The sequence below is a fragment of the Corvus moneduloides genome, chromosome 6 (assembly GCF_009650955.1).
Source record: "Corvus moneduloides isolate bCorMon1 chromosome 6, bCorMon1.pri, whole genome shotgun sequence".
Taxonomy (NCBI): domain Eukaryota; kingdom Metazoa; phylum Chordata; class Aves; order Passeriformes; family Corvidae; genus Corvus; species Corvus moneduloides.
Window position 1 is genome coordinate 37,837,756 of NC_045481.1, and position 27,115 is coordinate 37,864,870.

Below are 27,115 nucleotides of genomic sequence, written 5' to 3' on the forward strand. Positions count from 1 at the left end.
AGCCTGCATCAGCCTGGTGTGCTACATCAGGAGTACACCTACCAATTTTTACAGACACAAAACTAGAATCAACCGAGCTGCTCCTTGCACTCATACAGTGAACAATGACAGATTCACAATGCAAACACCTGGACAGCAAGGCAATTTTCATATTTGTTTTCCACCCAAGGACCTACATTCAGATGAGGGGTTTGGAGTGGTATTAGAAACACTGTCCTTCTCAAGGCTGAAGCACATACAGTCATGAACAGTAATCCTTCTCACTAGAGAACTAACTACTGGCTACTAAGTCAAGCAAAATGATCCCATACCACAACCAACAGCATCAGACAGATTAGGGCTTTAACTCCCCAGTCTCTTGCTTCCCTAGGTATTTTACACATATCACCTTACAAGCCTGGCCCTTCTCCAGAGTCTGACCACTGCTTCCCTGCTCATCTCATTATTCAGGTATATCACTCCCACTTCCCTATCCACACCACAACCAAAATATGTTTTAGGTCACAGATTTATGTGATATTGTCTGCTTCCTTTTTACCTGAAGGAAGGAAGGAAACAGAGAAAGACTGCTCTCCTTGCTGCAGTCATCCTCACTCCAGAGACAAACACATTGAAGATCCCCCTCTCACCTGTATGCCCAGCCAGCTGCACCCATGAGTAGCGTTTCTTGAAGGGGCTGATGACTGGTAAGTTAACCATGGTTTTAATTGTATGCCATGCCTTTTTCTGGAAAAGAAAAGAAATCTTAAGTTGGGCAAAAGCTGAAATCCTGGCATGCCACAAATACGTTACATAGCTTCATGCACATTGAGTTGTTCCTCACTAATTTGTAAGTGCTCAAAGGTGGAACCACAAACCAAACATTATCATCATTGTTGGAAAAATATGCACACAAACCCAAGAATGGACAAATAAAGATAACACCCTGCCATACACAAGAAAGCTGCCTGTAAGAAAAAAAAAGACTGCACGTCACAGGCCTGTTCTTAGCCACACCTCGCCCTCTGTGTGTGAGTCACCCAGTATGTGGACAGCAGACGCTGAACGAACACACACATGCACACATACGCACATTTAAGTTTCCATGAGACATGCACATAAGCTGCCTGTCACTGTCAGCAACACTTCCTTTCCCAGGGAACTTCAGCATCACCTCGTGATTAACAGCTTTCCCTGAGTCAGCAGGTGAATCTTACTGTGATACATGCATAGAAAGCGCTTCTCTAGTTGGACACAGAGCTCACCCAAGTCCCTCAGCACCTCAGACAGCCTGCTGCAGAATCTACTCCAGGTCATGAATTTTCCTAATCCCTCCCCTCCTTCCCAATCCTGTTACTGTTTAACAAAGCTGGGCATTGCTCTGGCGACCTTTGAGTGCAGCTGCCTGGGTACCCCTGCAGGCAGACAGGGAAACAGAACAGCTGCTCACAAAGAGCAGCTGAGTGCTCTGTTGCAAAGACAGAAGGAAAAAAAAAGTAGAAAGTGAAAAAGTCTCATGCTCTGGAACTGAAAACAAGGTGGGAGAGAACCACAGCCCACCAGCGTTCATGTTACAGCTGGAGCGATCCCAAAGTGCCTTACAAAGAAGGAGAGCAGGCTCAGTTCTTCTATCACTAGAACACAATACCCTGCTGGAGAAGAAAAATGGAGCTGGATGATACTTATGCATGACAATTTAGTGCTGAGGGAGTTTTGTTGAGATCAAGTGTAGCTGGGGATTAGGCTGCATTTACAGAAGTGTTTATCAATGGGCCAACTGGAGTTCACCAAAATCAACAGGAGGCATTAATGTCACTGAAAACAAGTTTAAGTGCTTGCTCATCAACTGAAAAACACACATTCAAAACAACCGTGTCTTCTCTAGCAGGGATATTGATCTGGAGATTGGGGTGCTTAGGATACCTAATTTTTATTGTCTTCTACAGTCTAAGTGAAAAAGAGAAAATGTGAAATTGCAGGCAATAACACACAGGCAAAATGTTGCTCTCCAGATCACACTCTGACCTGGCCAGCTTCCCCGAATTTATTAACTTATACCACATTTCTTATAAGGTACCCTTCAGCAACACTGGTCATCATGTGAGGGCAAAAGCTTGCAGTGATCTTAGAATGTGTCAAGAGGATATATGAACCCACAGACACAAGCAATTTCTTTTTTAAAGATTTGTCTTCACAAGAAAGCTTTAAGTTATGCTTCAAATTAAAATGGACATAACAATATAATTACCATATAAGCATACTTACTCTGAAATGAGGTTGCTTCTACCTATTTAACTTTGTTTTTTAATGGAGTTCAAGCTGAAATTAAGTCTTGGTCAGACATGTGCCCCATGCAGTGACAGTACTTTTGAAAACATACTATGCCAGTGAGAGGAAGCATCCAGAGAAAATCCTGGATGTTTGAGAATTCTGAAGACTCAGCCACACTTACTAGAACTCCACAGATGTTACTAGCTCTAGCTAAACTCCAGTTTCATAACTAACTTCTGCAGGTTCATATGCTGTATTATTTGGATTTGATATTTCTTATTATTTGCCTTAAGCTGTTCCAAACTGCAGCCTTGCAGTGCTGAACAGTGACTTGTGTCTATTGCAGACTCAGCCGCTGTTCTGCGAGGACGAGAGAGACTCTTGTATACCACTTAAACATGTCTGTAGCCTCCTTCTGGAGGAAAGTGCAATGTAAATACTGTTTTTCAAGTAGCAAAGAAATTATTTTTGTATATTTATTTGTCAGATTTCACCGATAGCAGAAGCTCTTCAGTCTACTCTGCTGTTTCTACTTCAGAAGGACAGAGTCCCAAGTTATTTAAACAACAGTTGAAAATAAACATTGTTATGAAGTAAAATGACCTCTTTGAATGTAGCTCCTGCCAAAGATTTAGTTTTTTTAAGATTCCAGACCAGTTTTCAGGGCAACACTGCTTTTTCCCCATCCCTTAATCAGAAGTCAACATTGCTCCATAATTCTCCCATAAAGACCCCACATCATAATGTTCCACTCCTAACAAGCTGCATCCTGTCTCCCAGTGACTTGTCATACTGTTATATGCATCAGTAACGAGAAGCACAGATTCTCAACGAATGCACATCAACTGTCAATGCAACATCACACTCCAGTGGCTCTCCTACCTCCTACCTCCTCCCTCCCACCTAACGCTAAGAAGCTGAAGCTTTTATTTGTATTGTGGGCGTGAAGGAGAGACAATGGGCCAAATTCAGCCCCAGCTCAAGTGGACTTTGGCCGCTTAGGTTACAGCTGCCCTGGATAAGTATGTTTAAGTTACTCATCCAATAAATAGACACCGACAATTTTTATTTACCTTTTTAAATTTTAAATAATCTCTTCACAAACCTTTCCTCCCCCTCAAAACAGGGAAAGCAGAAGGCTCAAACTAGGAGAGAAAGGACTGCCTTCTGACCCATCCTGTGGGGAGTGCTGCCATCAGCAGGGGTTCAGCAGTTTCACTTTCCTCTACCTCAATTTCTAGCCTCCCAGCTCACTCAGCCCAGGGTACAAATTGCCAGGATGCAAGCAGGGCTGCATGCTGGTAGAGCAGTGGTGTGAGTGGGAAGATGAAAACTTTGTGTGCTTGCTGTAGGAGGAATCATTCTCACTTCTATTTCTAAAGCAAGATCTCTTCTTTGTTAGCAATGGCATTATGTGCTTTTCAAATCACTGCTTTATGCTGCCATGGCAAAGAGGGCTTCTACCACTGCCCATCTGTATTTGCAGTCTTATCTCCCTCTGTCACTGTTTCTTCTAGACTCCTGCTCAGTCTTCCTTGATGTTTTGCTCTGCCTGGGTTTCTCCAAGACCTCACTTCTTCTAGATTCCCAGGGGAAACTCAGTTATCTCTGTATTGTATCTGTATTCAGGATTGCCTGAATCAGATGCTCTTGACATCACTGATGCTGTTTTATATGCCTCAATATGCTCAAGAGTTTTCCAACAGTAAAAACAAAGGCATTCCAAAGGAGTCAAGAAGCAAACATGAAAAATATTAACATTCTTAGACTCGGCATGTAAGTTATTCAATGTGACCTTTAAGTGACACATGATATAAACCCCCCTGAGCAATAAAAGGTGTGGGGCACTAAAGAGGGAAAATCAAGCTTTCTGCCAATGGGGCAGGCCATGTGACAGTCTGTGCCATGGCAAGTGTGTCCCTGGCAGTAAATGGACAAAATTTCAGTGAAGAGAATGGGAAAACCCATTCACACAATGCAGCCACAATGCACGCAAAGGAGCTGTGGTTCTGTGTCTGATCTGTTACCTGAATTACTCTCTTGACTCACTTTCCTGAATCTGAAGCATGGCTCCGAAGAGAAGAACACATCCATGCAGCAGATGTGGAGCCCTGCTCTGTGCATATGCAGACAAGATGCTGGCCAGGTGAGGTATTCCCACCCTATTCAACCCTGGACAAAGGCGGCTGCTGCCATTGTGTCCATCCATTAAGGAAGAGCAGCAGTAACTGAGCGCCACTGGTTTGTGTGAGCACAGCTTTCTCCAGGGCTTTTCTCATGATGAGCACACAACTTCACACGTGACCAGTGTGCAGAGGCACAGCCGTGATGAGCCTGCACAAACTGACTTGCCTGACAAAAATCCATTAAACTCTCTGGGAGGCATTTCATCCATTTCAAGGGATTTGGGCTCAGACCCCACTGTCCCCAAGAATTCATCTCCAGGAACTACCAGGCTTTCCTGAAATTCTCCCATCACTTCAGGACAAGGGCTATAACATTCTAATAGGCAAGCTCACTGAAGAGATTAGTGCAAACTCCCTGCATTGGATGGGGCTTTTTGGTTGCTGTTGTTGCTTTACAGGCAGTACAGAACAACTAACATCTCTCTGAGCATATGCTGACTCCCTCAGGAATAGGAGAGCCACTCTAATTCCTAAAGGGAACAGTGGATAGGGAGCTGAACCTTCCTCTGCTGTTCTGTAGAAAAATAAATAAAATCTCTCACTTATTTAAGGGTAAAAAGAATAATATCCCAGTTCTGTGAATGCCTGAAACACATGTAACTACCCTCAGGCAATAAATAACAGGTAACATACACAAGAATTTGTTCTACTTGGGACTTTTCAGCAATTACAATAAATAAAATCACCAGTCACACCTAAATTAGGACACATTGCGGGTAGGGGGAATAAGAAAACCCTTTTCTTCAGAAAAATGAAGTAATTCAGCTTTCATAATTCTAGCATATTGAAACTATAATGAGTTAAAGAACAAAAGAACACTAAAACTCAATATAAATCAACAGGATCTTTAAAAACATCCGTGATTCCATCAGCAGCAGAGTGAAGGAATTGTTTCTTGCCTGAGCTGGTAAATCACCATGGATATTCTGCTAGACTATTGTAAACAATGACCCTTGAATCCTTTTAACAGGTACATTTCAGCTGTTTCTTTATCCAAGATCCTGTTGTCTTTTTTTTTTCGTGTGCACTAGTACAAAGCCTGCACAAGAAAGCTATTATGACAGCAAGAAACAAAAGGATAATGAGAATTTTTTTTAGTAATCCTTTTTTTTTTCCCCTAAAAGGCTTTAAGAAAGAGTACTTAATTGTCAGTCATCATTATCCACCGTTCTTTTAAAGTCTTTACATCATTTAGGCTAAATTCTGCCACTCTGGGACATGGGGGCTGAAATCTAATCCATAATGCTGGTTGCCACTGCCTACTCAGTGTCTCACCAACTCCTAGAAGGAACAAAGTTCCTCCACAGGGACTTGTACGGAGTACAGAAAACTATAATTATCAAAAGTTACTATATGCATTTCAAAATAATCCTGTAAGAGCCATGTGCCCAAAATGCAGGAGCGCTGAGCAACACCTTGCCCAGGGATCTTGGCCAACGCAGTGAGCAGCGAGCACATGAGAAGGTGATGGGTGTTGGCCTCTTTTGGGGCACAGTAACCACAGCAATAGTGCCTGGAAAAGTAAACAAGTGCCTGGGAACCCATCAGACCAGTCAGTAATTGGAACTGCCTTCTATGAGCAGGCCCAAAAATAACACTAAGAATTACTAAACTGGGTATCAGTTATGACTTATCCAGGCACAGTATTAGTCATTCTCCAGCGGCTCACCTTTCTGCTGGGTTGTTTTTTTTGCCCCTCTTCTCTTCCTTCCTTGTCACACACTAGCATGCATATTACTCTGAGTGACACAACAAGTCCTCACAAGGTCCATATTACTCACATGGGTGTCTTAAGTATCAGTGTGAGCAGGTGGTCACTTTCTGTTCATAACTGTTCCTTCTAAACTCTGTGTATCTTTTACAGGTTTATTATTGCTTCACAGAATGGGTCAGGTTGGAAGGGACCACAGTGGGTCATTTGGTCCAACCTCTCTGCTCAAGCAGGGTCATTCCAGAGCACATGGCACAGGATTCCATCCAGATGGCTCTGGACTATCTCCAGTGAGGGAGACTCCACAACCTCTCTGGGCAGCCTGTTCCAGTGCATGGCCCCCAGAACAGTAAAGAAGCTTTCTCCATGTTCAGGTGGAACTTCCTGTGCATCCGTTTCTGCCCGTTGCCTCTTGTCCTGTTGCTTGGCACAACTGAGCAGAGCCTGGCTCCATCCTCTGACACCCTCCCTTCAGATACTGATTGACATCGATGAGTCCCCTCTCAGTTGTCTCTTCTTGAGGCTGAACAGGCCCAGCTCCCTCAGCCTTTCCTCATAAGAGTTGCTCCAGTCTCCTAATCTTCTTCAAAGCCCTTCTCTGGACCTGCTCCAGGAGCTCCATGTCTCTCTTGTACTGAGAAGCACAGATGCAGCCTCACAAGGGTTAAGAAGAAGGGTAGAATCACCTCCCCAGACCTGCTGGCAATGCTCTTCCTAATGCATTCCAGGATACCACTGGCCTTCTGGGCCTCCAGTTTTACTTTTTATAGTATATACACTTACTTAAAATATTTTTTAAAACCTCTGAGTTAATTTTATTTACAAAACCCTTGACTGCTTTATTTACCATAGTTTATTAAAACAGAAATCAGTTTGAAAGCTAATTTGTTTTCTTAATTATCCCATTTTATTCAATTATTTAAATATTTTGGAAAATGAAATGAATATACTTCTTCTCTGCTTTCATAAGTGTTTGCCACTTTATTTGAATTGGCTTTGACCTTACATATTGTACCTACACAGGTAAAGAACTTAAATGTAGGTCTAAAGCTATTAACCATATTATTTTAATGGACTAAACCTAGCCCAAACAAAACTTCGTTCTCATCTGTTTCAATACAGTCAATACCTGCCACTACTATAAAAAGCTTCCGTAAGAAATAATTTTGAGCCAACCACAACCAAGAAAATTACTGGCCTAATGTAATTACTGTACTGTGTAATTAGATATGCTTCTTTCTCTGTGTGAATGTAGTCAATAATAACAGTTCTGTAATTACAACCTACTAAAAAAATAATCACACAATACCTAAGCAAGGTGTCTACTGCTTTGTCAACATCACAATACTCTACCAAGACAAGTTGTTATCAGCACAATTTCCCCCAAACCAATGACTTTTCCATGGGTGCAGCTTCCCAGCAGCCAGCTTCAATGGTTATTAGGAGTTTAATTTTTTCAAGGAGTACACCTCTGGGACAGTTCACCATATGGTTTCACCTCATGGAGAGAACTGGGGATTTGAGAGATGTTATATAAGAAAACAAAAATTTAAAAAGATAGTAAGAGTTGCTGAGCAACACAGTATCTTTCCAGTTACAGTCACAAAATCTGCCTACCAAGGGATTCTGGTTTTCAGTTCTTTCAGTTTGAGGCTGAGTGTAGTTGCCTTTGCAAATCTGAAACAGGCAGGCAGTTGTCTTGGTCAGATCCAGATCCTGAAACAGCTGACATTTTTTATGCCAAATGTAAGCAAATTATAATTATCCTCAGTGTTTCCTCTACTACTATATACAGATACATACGTACACATAAATGCCGGCATCTAAAATATCTAAAGCAGATAGTAAAAGCCTTTGATTGCAGATGATCAAAATTCTATTACTTTTTTTTTAATTGTCCAGACTATAACAACTCCTAGGCTTTGGCATCATCTGGTATTTGAAGAAGCTTAAAACACCTAACAAGACATGGACCCAGTGAGGAATACTTAATATTTTCCCCCTATTTGTTGGGAGAAATATAACTTAAATATCCACAAATGTTCTGTGTAGGGAAGCAAGGTGGAAGATTTTCCCATAGCTAAAATAAAAATGCCCCAAATAATAACAACAACAAAAACAAAACCCTGAATTTGCCATTGAAGGCACTTTATACTTTCAGCAGCCAGCTTCTGTGCTCTTACCCCTTATTAAAGGTTCCTGGAATCCTCAAGCTCAGGAGATTCTTGCTGCCAAGTCTACTACCCACTTGGCTGAATCACACATGAATCACAAATTGAGACAAAGATCTCAATGGGTGGGAGGTGAAAGAGCAAGTTAAGAAGAAGAATGCTCCTCAAGTGTATGCAAGCAAACCCTTACACAAACCTTTATCACTGAGCTCCTGAGTGCAACACTTAATTCAGCTCCCAAGGTATGGTAAGGCTCCTACAGCAACTCACTTAGCCCTGCTGTTACCACGTTTCACCTTCTCTTGGTCCTGGCCAGGAAACAGGTTCCTGAAGCACCAAACACTAATCTGCACAGGAGTCAGTGTTTATGACTAGACAAAAAGCTACTTAGGGCCGGAATGCTGCGCTGTGCTAACTGACATCTGGGCAGCCTGGTCCAGAGTCCGGAGCTGCGAGCATCGGCTTTAGAAAGTCTGTGCCCTGACATGTAACAGCATCATTCTTCACGCTGTCTGAGGTCTATGCCAACCAGTGCCAACTGATAATTTGGCCAAATCACAGCAACTGGCCTTCTGCCAGGGCAGCTGTGTTACTTCAAATGTTGTAAGCTCTTGCTTAAGGAATAAAAAGAGTGTAATCACGTCCCTGGTCAAGGATATCCCTGAGCAGTCTCCACGCGCTCGATGCCTTGGCAGCCCTGACCATCCTTGTACCTAAGTCCCCAGGGGAACTTAACACTCCCTGCTCTGTCACACAGTTGATCTTCCTGGGATGTACGAGTGCCAGCTGGAGCTGTAAGACTGATAATCAACACCAAGGGAGAATTTGCACTCCTAAAGAGCAGCAGTTTGCATGCTACACAAGCAGCCTCCTGATCAGCACCTCTCATCAGACTGCCAGGCAAACTGTGACTACACCTTCATCTCTCCCTCCCTCCCTCTCTTTCACCCTCCAGCCTCCAAACCTTAGAGGAGAAACAGTGCTCAGTCTGTACTTAGCCCTTGATGCTTCTGGCTTTGCACTCAGCCACGGGTGAGGGCCACAGCTGCTCAACCAGTGTTTGGCAGGTGTATCCTCTGACTGCAGGGTTTCCATTTCCTGTTTGTGCTGCACTCATGATGGGCTGGGCTAAACCTTCAGAGTCATGAGAAACACTTAATGCAATAAGCAGAAACAACACTGCAAGTCGGAAGCCTCAGGTTCCTGTGTTTTCTCCCCTGTGGTGCCTCACCAGGCAGTGAGATGTATATGTAATTTGGCTTCGCAACCCTTTAGGATACTTGGTAAGCTTGCTGGTGTTCATTACGTCTGGACTAAAGGCAGAAGGGAAGGGAAGAGAAATGGATGGTCAGTATCGGACTCAATTACCAGGAGCACAAAATCCCATGTCCCACTCCATAGCTGGATTCTACTTGTACACTCCAGGAGCCGGTCCCTGCCAAATCAGAGGAAAATGAACTACAAAGAAGCAAAAGCCTTGCTTGCCTTCCTTGATGCAAACAGCATCAAGAGCCACAGTCTGCTAACTATTCTGCAGGAATCTATGTCAGCATTTTGTTTCTGGTTATTACCAAATATAAGAAATATCTACAACCTCTACATTATTCCTGGGGCAAAAGACAAAATAATAAAGTAATTAGACGGCTTCAAAGCTGCACTGTCACAAGGGTTTCCTTCATTCACCTCACAGATATGTTGTAAAATCCAACACTGTTGACTAAAAGACAGATTTCACTTCAATAAGAATAAATGTTACCTGTCCTAAGGGATACTAAACTGTCCACCTTCCATAGCAGGTATTAAACATGGCCATTATCCCTCTTTTCACAGCTTCTGGTCTGCTCTGAAAGACACTGGTTCTCTAACAGGATGGAGCTCTGCCACCTGTCCATACGGAGCACAGGAAAGCTGAACCAACGGCATTCTGCCCCTACCAGGGTTCTGCCAAAACATCAGTCTTGCTGGAAACTGAAATGTTATTATCCAAGAAGTAAATGGAAAGTTCCTCACTACGAAAGTTGACTCAGAGCCCCAGCATTCAAGATTTATTCAGGCTGTCCATCACCCAGAACAGATATGTGGTAAATCAAATAACACTTTAGCAGATGGTGTGGCAGAAGGAAAGAAAGCTTTCTTAACCTCCAAAACAACTGCAGTTTAAATCTTCAGAAAGTCTAGCAATTTGACAATTCTCTGCCCGTCCTCCACATCTCATGGGTCACTGATTGACATCTCCAGTCATGAGAAGGGGACATCTAGAAAGACAACACTCTTTACATGATAAAATAAACCAAATATCCTATCAGGTAGGACACAGAATTATCAATTCCAAAGAGGATGAATATTTGGGAATACTTAAAACCCAAACAGATCCACATTTCTCTGTGCACAGACCAATAAATAGTTTAGCCTAAAACATAACTGCAACTTGTTAAGGCGCGAATGTGTCATTTGTGAACTGTGCATGACCTCAAATCCAAATGTATTGCCAAGTGCCAATCCATTTACATCAGGTGTGGTTTCTGCAGAACATCAAGTGAGACTGTGTTCCGGCAAGAAGCCAGGAAATAACTTCAAGAAGCTAATCTCCCTAGAGTGAACTTGGGAAGGAAGCTGAGCACGTGCTTCATCTTATTTGCAATGGTGGTGCAGTCTGTTACCTGGAGACACAGCTCTGCCCAGCAGTTCAGGGCTCGGCTTACCACCACTTTAACGTCCCAGTAACTCAGTGACCACAGCAGAATCTCCAGTCTGAACAGACAAAGAGAAATAAAGAAAATTTTAATGCTTATCCCTTTTTACACTTTCCTATTTGCCAGAAACCACTACCATCCAACAGGAATTGCAAAATTGTTTTCTACTAACTGGTCAAAGACCCCTCTCTTCATATCCCTGGCAGTTTGAGTTAGTGGACACATTGAAAGCCTACCCTGCTTTCAATACATCCTCCTATAAGGGCCCCAGGAGCTGCATCCCACACAGCTTTGAGATTCTGCCTGAAAGAAATGTAACAGCAGAAGACTACTACATGGTAATTCAGTTTTTCTATAGAAAAGGATAGGAAGAACAAGGACAGAATTAAGGTTGCTGTAAGTAGCTGTTGGTTACCTGAGATGATTGTGCTCCATTTTAGTCACTCTTCCAAGAAAGTTTGGACATACTGAGGGAAAATTCAGGGACAAATAACAAATATATTGCTGAGGTAAAAATAACTGTTTATCCTGAGAGCATGGCAACTGTCTTCTAACACACAACAAGGTTTCATAATTATAAGAGCAGTCGATTGTTCTCCATGACCACTGAGAAGGACAAGAACAAATGGCTTTTATTTGCAACAAACCCAAAATATTCAGGCAAGGTTTAAGAAAAGGGCTTTCTGAGGTATCAATGAGTTTTAAAACAAGCTTGACAAATGAGTGTAAAATCATGGTCTAACTCAGTCACAGGAGAGACCTGCCAGCAAGACAGAAGTGGGCTGCTCCCAGTGTCAGTGAGCTGCAATACTTTTAAAGGAGTCCTTGTCATAAGCACCAAGATGGTTCATCATCAATGGTCTTATGACACTTACGTGCTGCAGGACTGTGAAGAAAGTTACATGAACCCTTTTTGCTCTGTATTTCCATTTCCTAAAAATATTAAAACATTCAATTAGAAAATTAAGTTCCTCATACCAATACTTGTCTGCAAATCAAGGTTTCTAAAATTATTGTACACATGCAGGTATATATCTACATATATAGAGAGAGGTTACTGACAGGTATTGATTTTAAAAATGTTTTTACATAACTTTTCTTTCCTACCATGATAATTTAGCTTCTAACATCCTAAACTGTCAGCCACTCGCTGAAGATCTGAGCAAATTTCACTGCTTCAGTATGGAATCTAGGTCCATATATGTGCCCTTTCTCTGCTCCAGTTCCCACAACTGCAGGTTGTAACAACTCTACTTCAGAACACTGCTGAATAATTTAATTAATTAGTGCTTGTAAACTAAATTAGAGGCACTCAAATAAGACAGTCAAGCAGTAATACAGTGTTAAGTGAAACAGATTATTAGAGTCTAAAAATATGTCATGTAAAAAACAGACTGGACATAAACTGGTAGCAGTTTGCCATCTGTTCTTCTATCTATCACAAGACAAAGTCCAGTAGTCCACCTCTCCTTCCTTGTCTCCTCTGAACTGCCTCTTCCATTATCCTCTAAAGAAGCATAAGGAGTTACTGCTTCACCTGTGGTGCACTGCACTGTTCAAACAGGGCCCACCCCTTGCAAAGGAATGCAAGTGTCAACATGCGACAGGCACTGTTACTGAGCGGGGTGTGGTATTTACCTAGGGGAAAGCCACATCCTTCAACCACTTTAGTACCCCCGAGCTTCAACCTGGTAACCATGAGATTATTCCAAACCACTCTGTTGAAAGGATTTTGAAACAAATAAACAAAAAAATAACAACCCCAACCAAACAAAAACCCACACTCCTATTAATGGAATGATGAAGAAACCTGTACTTCTATGGAAATGAGTACCCTTCACCTTATCCCACTGGAGCAAGAGGCTTACAAGGTAGTTGTTTGTTTTTGAAGCAAACCTAAGATTAGAGAAACTCGTCCTTCCCCAAGGCAGCCCTAAGAACTATGTAAGGAATCCAGAGAAAAGATGACTTATCCCTTGAGCAAAACTACAGGCTCAAAAAAGACTTTCTGTTAACAGAGCAACATAAGAGAGGCGAGTTGAATTCCTCCTCTGTATCAGTAGCAGGTAGTCCCAGAGACAAAGGATTATTTAAGATTTTAATTTCCATAATGTAGCCTTAAGAAAGGGAACCAAATTCAGACCTTACATAAGCATGAGTGACTCAACTAAAGACTGAAACTGAAACAAGGCATCTGTCTTCCTGAAGAGCTGTGGGTGTTTGAACAATAGTGTATGTGTTTTATGGAGCATGTTTCCTCTGCCCTGAAGGTAAACGTGTGTTCTCCATCAGGATACTGGAGATTCCACCTCTGTAGAAGCACAAACCTCAATTGCCAATTATTAAGATGCAAACCCACCTAAAAATAAAGTAAAATGAACACGGTGTAGTTTATAAAGACAATTTATCTACCAAAATTTTTCTCTCATAGTAAAAGAGATAAAAAACCCCCATAAAACTTCAAAGAACTTCATACTGTTGGCTCCTAGCAACAGAACTGCAAGCCACACTCCCATATCTTGCACAACCACCTACACCAGCCTCCTGAAATATGGAGCAGGCAGCAGCTTCCGTGCCAGATTGGACATAGGTAGCAAAACCAAGAGCGACCAATATCCATTTACCAGGGCTCAACAAAGAGAAGACAGACATTGAAATGTCATTTGCAGATGGGGGATGACCTATGCAGGACACAGGGGAATAGGCCATGTAGAGAAGTTACTTCACAAGCCAAGACTGATTTTGCTGCCCATCTACTCTTTTTCTTGAAGAATGCAATGTAAAAAGAATATTGGTGACTTGGCTACATTCATCCTATAGTCCGAGACAGGACTGTTGTCTATAAAATCAGAGGACTGAAAAAGCCAACTAGGATCAAGACACAGAACTACAGCAATGGAAGAGGACATATTTCTACAGATGACACAGAAAATCCCAATGTATAAACAAGGACAGAAGAAAGATAATTAGTTATCTGTCACTCCAGTTTTAATATTGGAATGAGAAACCATACTCAAGATATCAGCCAGTCCTACACTGGAAAAAGACTTGGAGACTGTTGGCATAGTGATTAATAAGCACTGGACTGTTAGAGAGCTCAGGACTTGCTCCCTTTCTTGGTGTCTTTGCTGAAGGCACATAATTCTCTTTGGTCTTGCTAAAAATTTTTGGTAAACAACTCATGAAACTGTTATAGGGGCCTGATTAGTGCCCAAATACAGGCAGACCATTAGGCCAGAAAGAACTCTAGAGGCTTACTTCTTCCTAACATATAAAATATGGCTTCATGATTTCTAATACTGACTGTCTTTGGTAGTCCTGCTGGCAGCATGAGCAAGTTAAAGGCAAAAGCACCTGAAAGTCAGGAGTCTCTATTTTAAAATCCTCCCATAGATTTTTCAACAGAATGGCAAGATCTGTCCTGAAATGAGTACCTCAGGATTTAATTGCTTACTCCTTCTGGGTTGGTACAAAGAAGGCAAACAGGGTCCTTCTTTAAATTCCACAGAGCAAGACAATACAAACTGTATCAAATCATCAGCTCAAAATTCTGATACTCAGGATTCTGCACTATTAAAAGTGAGAGCTGAAGCGTAGGAAGGTTTCTTAGTTTCTTCAGATTACATTTTCCTCTAAACAAAGCTGACCCTTTGTGGGGTCAGCAATGCTGTTCCTACAGAACATACACGGGTGGCAAAGGAGGGAGCCCACACCAAGCAGAGCTTATCATGATTAGAATATTCAGGTCAAGTGCACTTAGCCAACAACCCACTCAAACCCTGCACAAGATAACAGCTGATCTGCATGCAAAAACACTGTTCACACAGATTTTTATCCTTTCTGCTGCATCACGTAAGCATACAACGATGGAGAAGAGTACAAAGGCCATACAGGCTTGCTCCAGCCCTGCCTCTTTCAGAAGATCAGGGTCTCAAAACCCAGATTTCCTGCAAAACCACCAAAGCACCAGAATTCTTTATATGTTTCATTCTCTGGTGATTTGCTCTAAGTTACCCACCTCAAAAAAGATCTAAAACTGTTTGGTTTGCTTCAGATTGAACAACTCTAACAAAACTTGAGCTGTTCCCAAGGCTAGAAAAAGATTCATATTGACCCCACAACAAAATTTCTAATGAATCCTCTCAAAAGCTTTTTAACCTTGAGTTTTGAGGAAGGAACCCGAAATCTAGGAAGAGGAGAGTTTTCAAAGGAGGAGTAAGCAATGGGAAGAGCAGAAGTCAACCTGACAAAGTCTAGCAAATTGTAAGAACCTCAAATTAATTTGCAGTAGAATCTTGTTAGGATTTAATTACCTTCTGTGGAGACTGCTGGATACAGCACACACAAGGGATCAGTGTAGCTCAGCTGCGAGGGATGTGTTCAGCCATACACAGGAGGTAAGCTCGAGGAGGCTCAGCTGTGAACCAGGTTTTCCCCATACCAGAGGGCACCTGTCACAGGGCCTGCAGAGCCTGTCCAAGTGCAGCCTTCCTGTGAGTGCCCTCTCTAGCACGGGCACACTACCCAGGTCAGGCAGTGCCACCTTGCTCCACAGCAAGCACTTCGGGAACAGAGGGAGGATGAAACATCACTGCCAGATGTCAGTGCCTTCCGCCCTGGAACACATTCAGATTCAAAATTACATTTGTGATGGATCTTTAATAATGTCTTAAATGCAAAACTGAGTACTCAAAAGTTAGGAATTTTCAGAATTGAAGTTTTTGGTATAAACTTAAAGGCAACCATTACTGCAGTAATAGACTGTTTTCCAAATTTTAGTGAATTTGTTTTCACAACCTGTTAAGTGAAGTGTTTTAGTCATATCTTACAGGGAAAAATACTGAAGGAAAGATGGGTTAATATGAAAAGTACCCACTAATTTTGAAAGCTTAATCTAAGGTGTCGATTTTTGCTTTTCCTAATACCCAGTGTTATACAATACTATAGAACAGTGTTGTAGAACAGCTCCCATTAACTTTGGTTGCATGTACAAATGTTCCGTGTTTCTGCTAGTAAGGCTCACTTTCAAGTCAGTCAAAAGGAAAATGAGAAAAATACGATTATTTTCTATGGTGAAAGTCTGCATAAATAACTTGCCTAGGCTCTTCCCAGGCAAAGAGGGACTGTGAAACTGTGAAAGGCAGCAGTTCTCCACATCGGCATTCAGCAGCATTAAATTGGGAAGCCAGTCTTCCCCTTCCTGTGATCTGCTGCAGAGCTATCTATGAATAAACAGAGGTTCTGCAATACATATCATCAGTCACTGTGGAACTGTAACTTGTCCTTTGAGTTGATTGGAAATATAAAACAGTTGAAAGTCATTAATTCTGTGCATCAAGTGCTATGCCTGCTTGTAATGAAAGACAGCAGAACATTAACATACCCACACTGCAGGCACGTGAGTTCTTTCATTACATATACTTTCAGTGTTTGACTGATGATTTCTTAACACAGTTGTCACATGTTCTCCTGCTTTTTTGAGAATGTATTTTCCTTGATTTTTAAAGCAATAGTCTGCTTGCCCATTAAGTTTTGCTCTTCCCTCTAGTCCTTCCTCTTGCATTTCCAGTAGCCTTCCCAACCACTCCCAGCCACTCCCCTTCTGTCTGCCTGTACATAACCTGTACCTATCACAATCCTCTTACTTCCCTCCTCTCCAAAGTTTTGCCCTTGAGTAGCCTGCATTAGAAGCTTGCAGCTACCCTTTGCAATGTGTGTACCCATAAGACTGGTCATCTGAAAGCACCAGACAGTACCACCACCTGTGCCACATGCTCAGAGGATCTTTGAAGATTTTCAGCAGAGTGGTGATTTCAGAGCATCTGAAGAGGTTCCAGTAGTGGAAGGTGCTGACACATGGCAACGATGCTCCCTCTGTTTCCAAAGTGTGTGCTGCAGAGTGAGCCAGCACTGGCTGGTGCTGGTAAGAAATGCCTTCTTGTATGGCAAAACCCAGTTCACAGCTGCCTCGTGCACAGCTGAGCCTCCTCAAGCTCACCTCCTGCGCCTGGAGTGGGATGGCTGCACACATCCCTTCCAGCTGAGCTCCACTGATCCCTTGTGTGCCCACAACACAGACTTTGACTAGCACCAGCACTTCAAAGGTGAGAAGTAGAAGCCTGCATTTGATTCAGCACTCCACCACAGGAAGCAAACAAAGTAGAGCACAGAAAAGATGCGCCGTCTCGAGTGAACATCACTAGAAAGAACCGCTGCAGTGTTCTCAACTGTATGGAGCTGCTTGAAAAGAGCTGAGACACAAAGAAAGCTGTGTTCTCTGTAGCAGCTCAGAGTAGTGAATGCAGCTATAACTAAGAGTGAATCACTTTATGCTGGGATGTGGCAGAGACCAGGAGACAAAATCAGTTATATTGATAATGAATGATGATTTTCTACCATCACTGAAAACAGAGACCTTCTCTTTCTATGCAATGTTCAGTGTAATTTACCAAGAGGCGTTATTCTTATCACATGAAAGTTGTATGAAGTATGTATGAAGCTATATGAAGCAGTTTCTGCTGATACATCCCAAGTGAACTGTGCCATTCCCACTAATTTACGCAGTTCAGCAACATCCCAGCTTCCTGTTAATCCTCTGGATGAATCAGACACATTTCAGTACCAATGACAGACATAACATGTTTCTATACGTATTCTTTATCACCTGTAACCACACCTCTGTTACAAATGTGGCTCATGTTACAGATGAGGTCAGAAGGCTGAATAAGAATGGCAGACTGAAGTTGAATGTGAGTAAAATAAAGGTGGTATTAATGGGCTGACATAAACAGTTTAAAGTGTTTGCATCACTGCATCACCTTACTTGGATACTTCAGCCTGTGAATATGGAGTGTTCCTGGATTCTGGGTTAATGCCAAGCTCCCATAAAGCAGTGTTTGTGTCATGCTTGCTACAGTCACTCTGGCTTGGAGAGTCTGTCCCAAGCTCTAAATCTGGATCATGTCAAGTCTATGATCACTGCTTCAAATGACTGTCAATTCGTCTTTGGCTAACTTCTTCCCAAGGAATAGAAGATTTGCTAACGAGCAACAATAGCCAGGCCTGATGGGTTCAGGGCAGGTTTCTATAGTATCGGTCTCACACCCCCGTGTTTTGGAATGTAAAAGATTTCATCCCTTGTGAGAAACTCACCATTCATCAGTACAAAAACCCACTCAAATGCTGCTGGTTATGCGTTATCCCAGAAAGCATTCTCCATTACTGACAGGAATGAGTCAGTTAAGCACTGGAAACAATATGCCAAAGTATTTGCTAGTCTGACACTGGATGAGCAGGTAGCCTCTCCTCCTTCCCTATGCTTCTGTTCAGAATGAGTTGATGGAGTGTAACACCTGCTCCCACTCCCCTCCTTTTTTTTGTGATATTTTTCCCCAGGTATGCTATGCTTTGGACAGACAATGCCATCTTACCCAACTTGTGAGCTTTTGAGATGAAGCTCTGCTGGTAGAGAAGAGCACTTAAAAATTCAATTTAAACCTACACTATGCAAGATCCAAATTAACATGGACTGACAAGCCAATTTTCTCTGCCTCAGCCCCCTTTTGGTGCAAGAACTACGCTGACTGAGAAGGAAGAAGAGAGACAGACCCGACTGCTGCTGTACATAAGATCACTTTTTCCTTCCAAGATGTGTAAGGTTAAAATTACTTTTTTTGCCACCACATTTTATAGATAATCACTACAAAATGCCATTTGATGATCCTTAGTTTTTCTCTCAGCCACTGCTAAACAAAACAGCTATTTACCACATAAATACAGTGCATTCTCAGCTTCCAACATTAAATTGCATCACATTGTGAGCAGTTAATCAAACTGATCCACTTTAACACACTCCATTTATAATAAACTTTAGATGTGAGTTGAGGTAATTTTTGAGTATGTTAACTACTGCATTAATTACACGTGGTAATTAAATTAATCAATTAAAAAATATTCACTCTAATCAAACCAGTCTAACAGGGTAACAGTATCAGCACCCAAAAAATATACAGACATGCAAAATTTCCAAACTGTTGCTCCAGCCATTACCCTTATTCCTTTTGAGACTGACATGGGTTTTCACAAATAAATCTGGTGAGTGAATGATAGCTTGAGAAAAATATACTTAGGTATGACCTCTTTAAATATGCATCACCCAGTGATGAGGAGTTGGCTGTTATTTTTTTCCCACCTTTCCAGTTGTAACAAGCATTATAAAAATGCACATACAGAAAAACTTCTACAACACACCCAATACAGCAGGAAATACAAGTCCATAAGGAAAAAGTTATCACAGAGTTCTTTCAATTTTAGACTGTATGCCCAAACAACATGTCCTTTAACATATGAAAAATGAAAACTATCAGAGTGAAATTGATTCAGAAAAGAAGAATCTTGTAACCTCTAAGTCACCATTTCAGATATATCCAGGATTAGAAACTCTTATCTGATAAGACATTTAATTGCCTCTCAACTGATTTGGTAAGAGCTAAGTAATTTCCTTACAGACAAGAATCCACATTACTAATAAACATTCACCATTAGACCTGATACTGCTGATGTTTTGATATACTCCACCATTGCAATGTACAGTGGTGAAGAATTCATCCTCAAACTGAGAGAAGGCTCCCAGTTCAGAGTTTTGTTCCAAGAACTGTGCAGAAGTGGAACATTACTGCTGTTCACCTCAAATATGTTCAGTATACCATAGGAGGATTTCACTATTTGGGACTGTCATTATAAATCTGCATGTTTTTAGAAGCATGAAATGTATTCCATTAAAAGCAGCTGTTTCATGAGCAGCACACTAGTGAAGCTTTGTTTCTACTTGACTGGTATCCCTGCACTCTTTATCAGAGTATCCACAGCTTGTCACTGTCCTCTATAAACTCATTCCAAAAGCCCTCCAACCTCCCTAACATTTCCACACCTCCTCATAAATTCCTCCCTTTCTCCCCTGTGCCTCAACTAGTGCCTTCCACATTCCCTAACCTCACCAGCCCACAGCATTGTATACTTTCTCCTAATTACCCTCAGGACAGGAGACACTACCTACTGCAGCTCGATGCAGCATGGAAGCACCTATGGACTAGCCAGTACGCACATGCCAATTTTCCAGTCAACACACAAAACAGAAGACAGCTGTTTAGCTCCTCTGGCACCTTCTCCCCCAGAGAAGAAGTAGTATGCACTTATTTTGGTTTCCTCTCTCCCACCCAGTCTGACCTTTGTGAAACTTTAAAGAGCTCTTGAAGAAACTTTGAGATGTCTATGCCATTGCCAAATTTGGCTGAAACCTACTAAAGCTGTTGAAATGGAATTGATAGAGTGATTACACAAGCTTTCTTTCCTTTGTAGAGTAGGCTAAAATCCCATTAACAGTCTTACTTATGTCATCCCGTCATTCCTATTCTTCATTTAAAAATAACAGTTTTATTCTACTGCATTAGCTTATGTAACCCACCCCTGAGCCAAAGTAGTTGAAACTTTCATTCTGTATTTATTAAATTATTTAGTTAGTTAGCTATTAAGTGTGTGTGCCTTTCTACATGCTTGTCCATTTTAAGGTACTTGATGTTACGAAAAATAACATCAAGAAGATCAGTGAAACCAAACCAAATGCACTTCACTAATGAATATCCCCCCGAAGTTACCGGACTGGTATCATTGCAGGCAAGAACTGAACTGCTTTTTCTCTAGCAAACTGTCAGCTGTTCTCATGGTTACAGTTCTAGGAATTTGGAATGACAGGTCACAGTTATGAAAATGAGTAGACTTATTTGGCATCTTTCTATCTAGTAAATAACATTCTCCTATAAAGAGGACGAGAGGCTGCTGTACATTATCAGGGTGTTCATTCTCTGTGAAAATCACTTTTTAAAGCCTCTGTCCCAACAAAGAAGGTGCTAACCAGACTTCGTGTTTCTTAAAACTGCTCATTCACAGAGTGAAGACAAAAATATGTAACTCTTGTACTCTCTCCATTACTATAAACGCACCACTGGTGTTTTCACTGCAAGATTCAGCTGTGTATATACACCTCCCAGATGGCATGAAGCAAGGCTACAGAAGTGCTTCCCATTTAAATGCAAGCGAAGGCAGGAATGTTAGCTTTTGCCATAGGGTAAAATCTATTCTGTCAATCGGCTATTTAAAAAATAACCAGTATTTTTTCTTTTAAGTTAACTGCCAAGATTTACAAAGCTCCAAATAAGACATTATGCAGTTTCCATTAGCACAGCTTTGCACAACTGGTTTTCACTGAACCCCAAGCTGAACAAACAGGACAGCAGCAGAATAGGCTTCTCTCATACTTCTATCCCTTCACTGTTGGAAGGGGCTTCCTTCAGGAAAGCCAGGACAGCCCAATTTCCAAGCCTCTGCTAATTACTGCAAAATGGCATGAATAACTTATGCAGAGAAACTGGAACACCACCCACTGAGCTTCTCTCAAAGGTGGGCCTGCCCAGATGCAAACGGCACGTGGTCCCAGCGGAGCCAGGCTGGGACTGCGCTGTCACACCGTCAGCCATCGGTCCCAAGGTATTCACTGCCCCCACACGGGCCCTAACACTCCAGGGACATGCCCACGTACTGTGCTCAAAAAGAAACAAAAATTTAACATTGTCATGAAGTGTCAATCCATCCAACCCAGAATGCTCTGTGAAACACTTAACTGAATCACTCATCCTCTGGGAAAGTTGTTTGCCAGGTGAACTGCCAAGGAGAACTGTCCTCCAAGGAATACAGTCAGAGAGACAGCACACCCAGGCACCATCCTGGGGTTTAAGGCTTGAGAACTCCAGGGCAGCAAGCCCTGAACACAGAGGCTCCTGAGCTTCCCATCTCACACACAGTCCTGCACAGGTAGCTTGAGAGCCCACAATATTTCAGACTCACCTGGGTCTTGATCTCCAGGTCAACAGTAGAGAGGCCTGGGAGGGCCTTCTTCAGCTTAGGTCTCAAGTTCCTGGGTCTCCAGATGGAAGCCTTGAAGCTCTGATAACAGGAACATTATCAGAACTTCTACTCCCACAGTTGAAGACCTGGGCAAGTTTCCAAGGTCCCTGGTAGGCACTGGGGAGCCTGGTAGGCTTGACAGCCCAGCAGTTCTCTGAGCACTGGTCTGAGCTTAATCGTAAGGTGCCAGGCTCCAAATTAAGTTCTAACATTTCCAGAGAAAAGTCTCAGGGAATTCCCCAACAGAAGAGAAATTTCAAAATGTCAAAATTTCCCATGAATTAGGAAACAGTAACTTTGGCCCACCTCTGATTTCAGTTTCCTTCAGAAAAGTCTCTATTCTTTTTGTTCCATTCTTTGAACAAGCCTTCAACTATTAAAATACACTGAAAACAATAAATATGAACAAAATGTTCCAAATTGGCTCTAAATAAAATCTTCAAAATATAAAACTGCTCCTTAGGTTATCCTAAAATTTGCAGTTATTTTCACTTGCATGTGCCTACCTTGAACCCAAAGCCTTCCATTCTAAACCAAACATTCATCCTGCCTCAAGATTTACAAGCTGAAAGGACACATCCTGTAAAGCTGAACCCCCAGAGTTTCAAAGCATAGACTCCAACTTTGGCATGGTATGAAGTCACTGCTTTGCTAAAGAAACAAGTGTGGACAGCTGAGTGCAGGGGTCACAGCATTGCCCAGTAACAAAAGACATCAATCACAAGAACTGTCCTGGATGCCTCCAGGCATTGGGGAGCAAACAGTGCGGCCACCTGAGATGACAGGCAGAGCACCTGACCACAGGAGAAACAGCAGATTCCTGGGATTTGAGCTCTTGGTGGGTAATGCAGAAAGGAAGGGAGGGATGAACCACATAAGCAGTCACTGAGCAGGTGAGCCCACTTAATTTATTAGGTAGTGCCATGAAATTCTGCTGGTTTGGAGTCCTAGGTACCAGTCCCTGCTCCGGTTTGACAACTTGCCAGAGAAGGGATAATGAGGTAAAGAAAATCAGTCAGAATGCAAGAATGCAAGTTTGCCCCATCTTCCCCTACACTGCAGGTGTGAAAATGTAACTCAGCCTTTTAAAACATCAAGTACTTTACTTGCGTTGAGGGAATACCTACTTTACCAAGGAGGCATTAACCAGTCCTGCACTAAACTTTAGAAAACTACAAAAACCTTTTCAAAAACTGAGTTATTATAATACTATCAAAGTTCTCAATTTCACACACACCTAAATGAACAGGACAGTCTCTCAGAGTTTAAAACATTTATAATACAGGTATTTTTAGTTTGTCTATAAATCAATGTTAAAGATCTTCTTATTTTAATATTTTATTTTCTTGTAATTAAAAGGTGGCTATAAAAACCTCCTAAAAGAAAGTAGTACCACTCACATCCACTTATGCTGTATTACATACATGCATGTCAGACTACAGGGAAGGATATACTCCCAATCATTTAGGTCTCAATATTGCCCTCAGTACCAATGACTTCAAAGATGCAGAAGCATAATCTTTGAGATAGCACAGCTTCTTATCTGAAGAATCAGTTTTGCTTCAGTCTATATTCACAGTTTAATCAGATGCCATGATGCCACCTCAGAGTTCTCTTACTGCTGAAGTGTCATCACTTAATTCTTGCTCCCCATTAAGCAAACATAATGCAATAGCAGGGATATTGAATAAAATGATCCTATGGCCCTTTATTATCTTTAATTTCTATTCTCCTGCTATTTCCACAAAATTCCATAGCATGTATTTTAGAAAAGAAAGCAAAAAAACCAGTAATTTTTTCCCCTGAAAACCAGATTCTATCTCAGAATCAAAAGTACAAATTAAGTATTATTATTACAGGTTTCTTGATACTCAACATGACGAAGTACAAAACCTTGGAGTTTTTTTCTCTACCAAAATGAGGCCACAAGTTGATGCAAACAAAACCAATATTGTGCACAGCATTTTAGTTCCTGTACCATGTGTCCTCTAAAGTAGCAAACCCACAATTATCATGAGAAAAGTCCAGCTGGAGGTATCACCTACAAGTTGCATTACGTCTTCATTATACATTTTTTATCAAAACATATGTTCTGCTTGAAAACAATTCAGCACCAATGAGTTGGCAGTAGAACAACAATTTAAGCTGCGGTGTCAATGAAGGTGGGAGGGGGAATTCACTAAAGCTACATTTTTCAGGTACAAAAGCCTGAGAAGCACGCTGAATGGAGTCAGGCAAATACACATCAAAGATCACGAAAAAGCAACTAAGTATATGCCTTTCATCCACTTCGTGGATGAAAGCAGCCAAATTACAGAGGGGATTTACTGAGAAGAATGTGCTGCTGCCAGAATGGACAAAAGCATGCATTCTATCCATTCCAAGCTCCTCCCCATCTCCTGTCATGCTCACAGCAAGAAGCGGCTCAAAACTTGACAACCACAGACTCAGGACTGAAAGAGACAAAAAATACCTGCTGGGAAATGCCTGGAAAATTTTTATTTTGAGCATCTGACACAGGAGACTGGAAAAAAGAAAAAACAACCCACTTATGACCAAAAAACATCTCCCCATATTCCTGGGACATCAAGTACAATTCCACAGCAGAAAGAAATAGCGCACACCTGGCCGGGTTTTTGAGGAGCCCACGTGCAGACGCGCTTTTCCAACAGGCGCAGCAGCCTGTGCACCGCAGTGCACTGCTGCCGGCCCAGGACAGGAGTTTCCCGGAGTTTGCGTGGAGTTGGGTCACAGAAACCTCACTCCAAGCAGGAGCAACTAGTGGCCCCTGAGGAGCCCCGTAGGCGCCCAGCTGCCCGGCCAGGCTGGCCCGGGGAGGGGGCAGCGCGTCCCGGGCGAACCGCTCACCCCGCGCCCCTACCTGGCTGGTGTCCTCGCCGTGCTCCAAGTGCACGATGCCCTGGCTCCTACACTCCGTGTCGCTCAGCACATCGTCCTCCGAGTCCTCCAGGAGGGACGAGGAGCCGGTAGAGGAGACCGAGGAGTTGGACAGCCTGCGGGACTGCAGGTGCAGCGAGCTGCCCGTCCTCAGCCCGCCGCCCTCCGGCCGCGCCGGCCGCGCCTGGGGGCTGCCCTGCGCCTCCTCGCTCTCCTCGGCGGTGACGGTGAGCCGGGGGATGACGGGCGGCAGAACCCCGTTCGGGGGTCGGCAGCCCCTCTTCGGCCGGTCGGGCAGCTGACGGGCGGCGGCGGCGGCGACGGCGGCGCAGCGAGCCTCGAAGAGGGAGCAGAGCTCCCCCACGGTCAGCCGCTTGGCCCGGCTGAGCTCCGGGCTGCTGTGTAGCCCCGCGCGGGACTCCATGGCGGGCTCGGCGCCGGGCTCCGGCCGAGCAGCGCTCCAAGACCGGCGGCCGGAGGCGTGCATGGGGGAGCGCCGCGCCGCCGCCGGGGAAACTTCTTTGTGGCTCAGTCAGTCTCCCGCGGCTGCCCGGAGCCCGGCGGAGAGGCGCATCTCCAGCCCGCCCTGCCCGGGCAGCTCTGAGTCACCCGCGGCGACAGCCCGAGGCTGCTACCGTGCCCGCTGACCCGGCGCCAGGGCCATGGGGGCGCGCTGAGCCCGCCCGCCCGCCGCCACCGCCCCGCTCCGCCTCGGCGCTGAGGGGAGGAGCGAATAGAGTCGAGCCGCGCCGCGGGAGCCCCTGCCCGCCCCTTCCCGCTGTCGCCACCACCACCACCCTTTTGGTTTCGCTTTCCCTGCGGCGGCCCCCTGGGAGCGGCCTGGGGGTGTCCCGGTGCGTGCCCGGGTGTGGCGCCGGCGCCCGCGCCCGCCTTACCTCGGCACGCCGCCGCTCCCGCCCGCCGCCCCTCGCCGGGCCGCGGCTCCCCGGGCACGGCGGCTGCGCAGCGCGGCGCGCCCTGGCCGCCCGCGGGCCGGAGGGGCGGCGCGGTCCGCCCAGCCCAGCCCCGGCTGGGACGCGGGGGAGGTGGCCTTTGGCGCTCTCTGGGGATCTCGACCCCCTCAGGGCTGCCCGTGGCGGTTTGGGGGCCGTGTGTGACCCTCCCCTCCGTTCGCGTGACACCGGGGGGCACCTCCAGGCCTCCGGGACTGCCGTCGCGGGACCGCGGCATCCCGGGGTGGCTCGGCGCACCCCGCGGGGGCGGGGGTGTGACTGGGCTGTCACCGGCCCGCGGGGACCGGGTGGCAGTGCGTGAGTGACCTCGCGGTGCCAGCAGCTGAGCGTGTTCCCCCGGCCGCGCTGGGCGTCCCCACGCCTCGCTGTAGCATCCCCGGCGGGCTGCCAGAGCGTGTGACAGGGGCTTGGGGCCTCTCGGAAAGCCCGAATTGTCCGTCACACCTACTGAGCAGTCCTTAACCAGGTTGCCTTAAGCCGCCGGTTGCTGCGATACCCCATCCCCCTCTACGAATGAATTTCAGCGTTTGACACCCCCTGCCTTGGTACTTCTTGCCTGCTTAACTCCCACTCTTTACCTAAAATGCAACCCGTGCTGGGCTGCGGCATGTGTTGTAATTGTAGCTATTAAGACCTTTGGAACAGGAAAGGCGTTCTACCGTAGGATTACATCAGTTGAAATGATTACTAAAATTAATAATTTTGGAACCAAATGCTGAAGTCTTCAGCTGAGTTTTTGCTCATTTATCTCATTGTTTCCTTGTACTCTCCCATCTGCCTCTCACCATCTGCTCTCTCTTGCCTGGTGCTTGGGTTGGGAGCTCCTTGGAGAAGGGGCTGTGGAGCTCCACACACAACACAGTCCCAGCCATGGCTGGGAGTCCTCCCTCCGGTGATGCTATAAATAATTTTTTAACCTGTTTTGTGATTCGGTCAGATTATTTGACTGCAGCTGATTATTTTAGAGCCTGATGTTGCAGGTTACCTTTGGAAAAGCGTGTTCCAAAAGGCACCACACAACATGCCTTCTCCTGAGGTGGCTGCTGTGCCTCTCACAGGGCCCACAGCTTGTGAATGTTCAGGAAGGCAGCTGGGAAACTTAATAAATAATCAGTGACCTTTGGATACTTTTGTGGAATTAGGTGGTGCCTAGACAGGAGTTTGGGCAGTCTGAAATTTCAGCTGAAATGGCCCATTCTTGTGGTGGACGTAGTCTTGTGTAGAAGCAGTTGTGGGAGTTCTCCTGAGGTGGCGGGGAAGGCAGGGCTGACAG

At 44.1% G+C, this 27,115-nt stretch overlaps 1 protein-coding gene across 2 annotated transcripts in view; it reads right to left on the reverse strand.

The window, feature by feature from the left end:
* The window catches only part of ITPKA (inositol-trisphosphate 3-kinase A), a 40,478-nt gene extending 14,913 nt beyond the window's left edge, over positions 1-25,565 (reverse strand). The window contains exons 1-3 of one of the 2 annotated variants that reach the window (XM_032111366.1): positions 24,852-25,565; positions 24,444-24,494; positions 630-726 (exon numbers count right to left, since the gene is read on the reverse strand). In XM_032111366.1, coding sequence (XP_031967257.1) covers positions 630-726; positions 24,444-24,494; positions 24,852-25,355 — 652 coding nt within the window. In that variant the 5' untranslated portion in view covers positions 25,356-25,565. The remainder of the gene's footprint in view (positions 1-629; positions 727-24,443; positions 24,495-24,851) is intronic. The other variant, XM_032111367.1, reaches the window with a different exon arrangement.
* Between the last annotated feature and the right edge of the window lie 1,550 nt (positions 25,566-27,115).